Source organism: Barbus barbus (genome assembly GCF_936440315.1).
Source record: "Barbus barbus genome assembly, chromosome: 35".
NCBI lineage: Eukaryota > Metazoa > Chordata > Actinopteri > Cypriniformes > Cyprinidae > Barbus > Barbus barbus.
In genome coordinates, this window is record NC_136763.1 from 792,019 (window position 1) to 797,500 (window position 5,482).

Genomic DNA, 5,482 nt, shown 5'->3' on the forward strand with positions numbered 1-5,482 from the left:
ATTTTATTTAGGATTGTTCTTCATTTACAACGAACTTCACAAATGAAAGAGTAAAAAATCTCTGAAAAAACATATAGATATCACGACCAAAGCAAAGCGTAATATTCAAAATATTTATGAGAAAATATTCTACAGAAAATCATCCTCTTCCAAATCATTTTGTGAGTTAGATTCAAATAATAAAGGTTTAATTTGCCTGATAACAAGGAATATGTGTAAATCTCTTCTTTAGATGAATATGAATTTATCAGCAGAAACACGTTAGAAATGAAGCCTCTCCAGAGCTTCTGAACATTCATGAAACAGCCAGAAATCAGATCCATATATATCTCAGAGATCATATATCAGGATTTAGCTTGTAGGACAAAATAAAACATAAAAACAACAAAACAAACTAGAAATGAAAACAAAACAAATAAATAAATTAAAAAACTATCGAAAAGACTATATTATTTTATATAATCTTGTTTCTTTTACAAATGTAATAAAATCATCATATATCTTATTAGCTGCTTTCCCTAATAAACCTGATAAAGTGATTAATAAGGTGACGTTTCTCGCTGTTATTGCTCGCTCTCGCGAGACTAGCCAATCTCTCCAGTCTCTCCGCACGCCATTCTCGCGAGAGTCGGGGATTGTTTCGATGCATGAGGGCGAGTCCCCTCATTCTCGCGAGACTCAGCGCTGTGTTCATTGCGACCGCCCGTGACTCTCGCGAGACTGCGAGCGGAAGATGGCAGATGGCTCTTCCTCGTAGGGTGTGTGAATGAGTGTGTGTCGTTTGTTTACCGTTCGATGCGTCGCTCCGGTGCGTGTTTCATTCCCGTCCGTCTCCGTTGAGTCACCGGACAGTGTTCATGTTGTGCGGGCTGCTGTTTTCCACCGTTCATCTGTGTAAATATGACGGGAGAGAAGATCCGCTCGGTGCGCAAAGAGCGCAAGGCGGGTTTGGATCTGCTGGAACCGGACGAGGAGCCGGCGGCCACCGGGCCGATCAAAGCCAACCGGGGCAGCAAGATCCTCAGCGGCGGAAACCACAAGATCCTCCGCTCCAGCTCGCAGCAGAACCAGAACCACGGCGACACTGACGGCGCGTACCCCGTGCATGAGTGCGTGTTCAGGGGCGACGTGCGGAGGCTGTCATCGCTCATCCGGACGCAGAACATCGCGCAGAAAGACGTGCACGGTGAGACGGCGATCTGTGATCATTCCGAGCTGATCTAGAGCCGCAATGACCCCGAAACACGCTGATCGAGTGTCCTGGTGATCCACAGCCGGGTACATCTAGAACCGTTGTTATTCGGAGTATACACGGAGATTGGGAATCATAACAATCCACAACCATAGTGATCTAGAAATAGGTTATTTTCAGAATCATACTATCTGGATTCATGCTGAGTTAGTACCACAATAACTCAAAAATATGGTGATCTAGAACCGTAATAATCCAGAAACTTGGTGATTTAGAGCCTTAATGATTAAAAAACATGGTGTAATCCAGAATCGTGTAGATTTAGAACTATTATTGTTCAGAGCCATAATTATTATTATAATTAAGACACCAGAATGATACAAAAACTTGTAATTGAGAACCATAATAATTTAAAATCATGCTGATCTACAACCTTAATGACTCAAAAACATGGTGATTGATTGTCCTAATAAACCACAAGCATGATGATCTAGAACCGTTATTATTCAGATTATAGATGGTGATTGAGAATCATAATAATCCAGAATCATGTTGATTTTGAGCTATTATCTTTTATAGTTTTTTTTTTTAATAATACAGAAATGTGTTGATTTAGAGCCTTAATGACTCAAAAACATGGTGACTGTGAATCATAATAGTCCAAAGCTATGATGATCTAGAACTATTATTCAGAGCTGTAATTATTATAATTTAGAACCATAATGATATAAAACATTGTAATTGAGAACCATGATAACCTACAACCTTAATAACTCATAAATAGTGTGATTGGGAATCATAGTAATCCAGAGTATTCTGATCTAGAACCTAAATGTGATAATCAAGAACCATAACAATCCAGAATCACACTGAACTAGAACTGTTATTATTCAAATTCATATTAATCCGGAGTCATGCTGAATAGAGCCTTAATGACTCAAAAACATGGTGATGATCCAGAATCATGGTGATCTAGAACTGTTGTTATTGTTCAGAGCCATGTTTATGTTTGGAGCCATAATGACTCAAAAATGTGTTGATCAAAAATCATAATAATTCACAACCACAGTGATCTAGACCTATTATTATTATTCTGACTCTTAGTTATACAGACTATATAGACATGTTTATCTAGAACCATAATGCCTCAAAAATATGGTCGCCAAGAATTTTAACAATCCAGAATCACGATGATCTATAACTGTTATTATTCAGATTCATAATAATTCAAAACATGGTAATCAAGAATAGTGATCCAGAGTTGTGCTGATCTAGAACTGTGGTGATCTAGAACTGTTGTTATTGTTCAGAGCCATGTTTATGTTTGGAGCCATAATGACTCAAAAATGTGTTGATCAAAAATCATAATAATTCACAACCACAGTGATCTAGACCTATTATTATTATTCTGACTCTTAGTTATACAGACTATATAGACATGTTTATCTAGAACCATAATGCCTCAAAAATATGGTCGCCAAGAATTTTAACAATCCAGAATCACGATGATCTAGAACTGTTATTATTCAGATTCATAATAATTCAAAACATGGTAATCAAGAATAGTGATCCAGAGTTGTGCTGATCTAGAACTGTGGTGATCTAGAACTGTTGTTATTGTTCAGAGCCATGTTTATGTTTGGAGCCATAATGACTCAAAAATGTGTTGATCAAAAATCATAATAATTCACAACCACAGTGATCTAGACCTATTATTATTATTCTGACTCTTAGTTATACAGACTATATAGACATGTTTATCTAGAACCATAATGCCTCAAAAATATGGTCGCCAAGAATTTTAACAATCCAGAATCACGATGATCTAGAACTGTTATTATTCAGATTCATAATAATTCAAAACATGGTAATCAAGAATAGTGATCCAGAGTTGTGCTGATCTAGAACTGTGGTGATCTAGAACTGTTGTTGTTACTTAGAGCCATAATGCCTCAAAAATATGGTTATAGAGAATCATAACAATTCACAGCCAAAGTGATCTAGAACTGTTATTATTATTCAGAGTATAATGCAGAAACATGCTTATCTAGAACCAAATATGGTGACAGATAATCTTTATAATTCAGAATCACGATGAGGATCTAGAAATGTTTAATTCAGATTCATAATTCAGATTATGAACCACAGTAATCCAGAATCTTGATGATCTAGAGCCTCGATGACTCAGAAGCATGGTCGAGAGCCATGATAATTATGACAATAATGTAAAAGTAGTTTGCTTGGATCTTGTAATTCTGCATGTTTAGCCTGTGACGGACAACATTCATTTCAGGCTTTATCTGTATGATGGATTATGAATCAGTCATGATTAATGTGATTCTCCTGAGCCAGTTCGTGCGTTCGCTTGATAACCTGTGTTACCTGTTTTCATTCTCAGATAATAGCAAACTGCTTCTCTGCACATGCATGACCGAGCTGATCTAGAGCCGCAATGACCCCGAAACACGCTGATCGAGTGTCCTGGTGATCTAGAACCGTTGTTATTCGGAGTATACACGGAGATTGAGAATCATAACAATCCACAACCATAGTGATCTAGAGATAGGTTATTTTCAGAATCATACTATCTGGATTCATGCTGAGTTAGTACCACAATAACTCAAAAATATGGTGATCTAGAACCGTAATAATCCAGAAACTTGGTGATTTAGAGCCTTAATGATTAAAAAACATGGTGTAATCCAGAATCGTGTAGATTTAGAACTATTATTGTTCAGAGCCATAATTATTATTATAATTAAGACACCATAATGATACAAAAACGTGTAATTGAGAACCAAAATAATCTAAAATCATGCTGATCTACAACCTTAATGACTCAAAAACATGGTGATTGATTGTCCTAATAAACCACAAGCATGATGATCTAGAACCATTATTATTCAGATTATAGATGGTGATTGAGAATCATAATAATCCAGAATCATGTTGATTTTGAGCTATTATCTTTTATAGTTTTTTTTTTAATAATACAGAAATGTGTTGATTTAGAGCCTTAATGACTCAAAAACATGGTGACTGTGAATCATAATAGTCCAAAGCTATGATGATCTAGAACTATTATTCAGAGCTGTAATTATTATAATTTAGAACCATAATGATATAAAACATTGTAATTGAGAACCATGATAACCTACAACCTTAATAACTCATAAATAGTGTGATTGGGAATCATAGTAATCCAGAGTATTCTGATCTAGAACCTAAATGTGATAATCAAGAACCATAACAATCCAGAATCACACTGAACTAGAACTGTTATTATTCAAATTCATATTAATCCGGAGTCATGCTGAATAGAGCCTTAATGACTCAAAAACATGGTGATGATCCAGAATCATGGTGATCTAGAACTGTTGTTATTGTTCAGAGCCATGTTTATGTTTGGAGCCATAATGACTCAAAAATGTGTTGATCAAAAATCATAATAATCCACAACCACAGTGATCTAGACCTATTATTATTATTCTGACTCTTAGTTATACAGACTGTATAGACATGTTTATCTAGAACCATAATGCCTCAAAAATATGGTCACCAAGAATCTTAACAATCCAGAATCACGATGATCTATAACTGTTATTATTCAGATTCATAATAATTCAAAACATGGTAATCAAGAATAGTGATCCAGAGTTGTGCTGATCTAGAACTGTGCTGATCTAGAACTGTTGTTGTTACTCAGAGCCATAATGCCTCAAAAATATGGTGATAGAGAATCATAACAATTCACAGCCAAAAGTGATCTAGAACTGTTATTATTATTCAGAGTATAATGCAGAAACATGCTTATCTAGAACCAAATATGGTGACAGAGAATCTTTATAATTCAGAATCATGAGGAGGATCTAGAAATGTTTTATTCAGATTCATAATTCAGATTATGAACCACAGTAATCCAGAATCTTGATGATCTAGAGCCTCGATGACTCAGAAGCATGGTCGAGAGCCATAATAGTTATGTCAATAATGTAAAAGTAGTTTGCTTGGATCTTGTAATTCTGCATGTTTAGCCTGTGACGGACAACATTCATTTCAGGCTTTATCTGTATGATGGATTATGAATCAGTCATGATTAATGTGATTCTCCTGAGCCAGTTCGTGCGTTCGCTTGATAACCTGTGTTACCTGTTTTCATTCTCAGATAATAGCTAACTGCTTCTCTGCACATGCATGACAGAAGTCTTATAATTGTGATTAACAAAACTCAAATTAAAATGAATAAAAGCTATACAGACGTATTAAAAACTAAAAATGACAAAAACACAA

General features: G+C 35.6%; 1 protein-coding gene across 1 annotated transcript in view; it reads left to right on the forward strand.

Annotated features, from left to right (window-relative positions):
• The first annotated feature begins 707 nt into the window (after positions 1-707).
• The window catches only part of LOC306855248 (ankyrin repeat domain-containing protein 13C), a 28,118-nt gene continuing 23,343 nt past the window's right edge, over positions 708-5,482 (forward strand). The window contains exon 1 of the mRNA XM_079393793.1: positions 708-1,186. Within this exon, the coding sequence (XP_079249919.1) occupies positions 901-1,186 (286 nt within the window). The 5' untranslated portion in view covers positions 708-900. The remainder of the gene's footprint in view (positions 1,187-5,482) is intronic.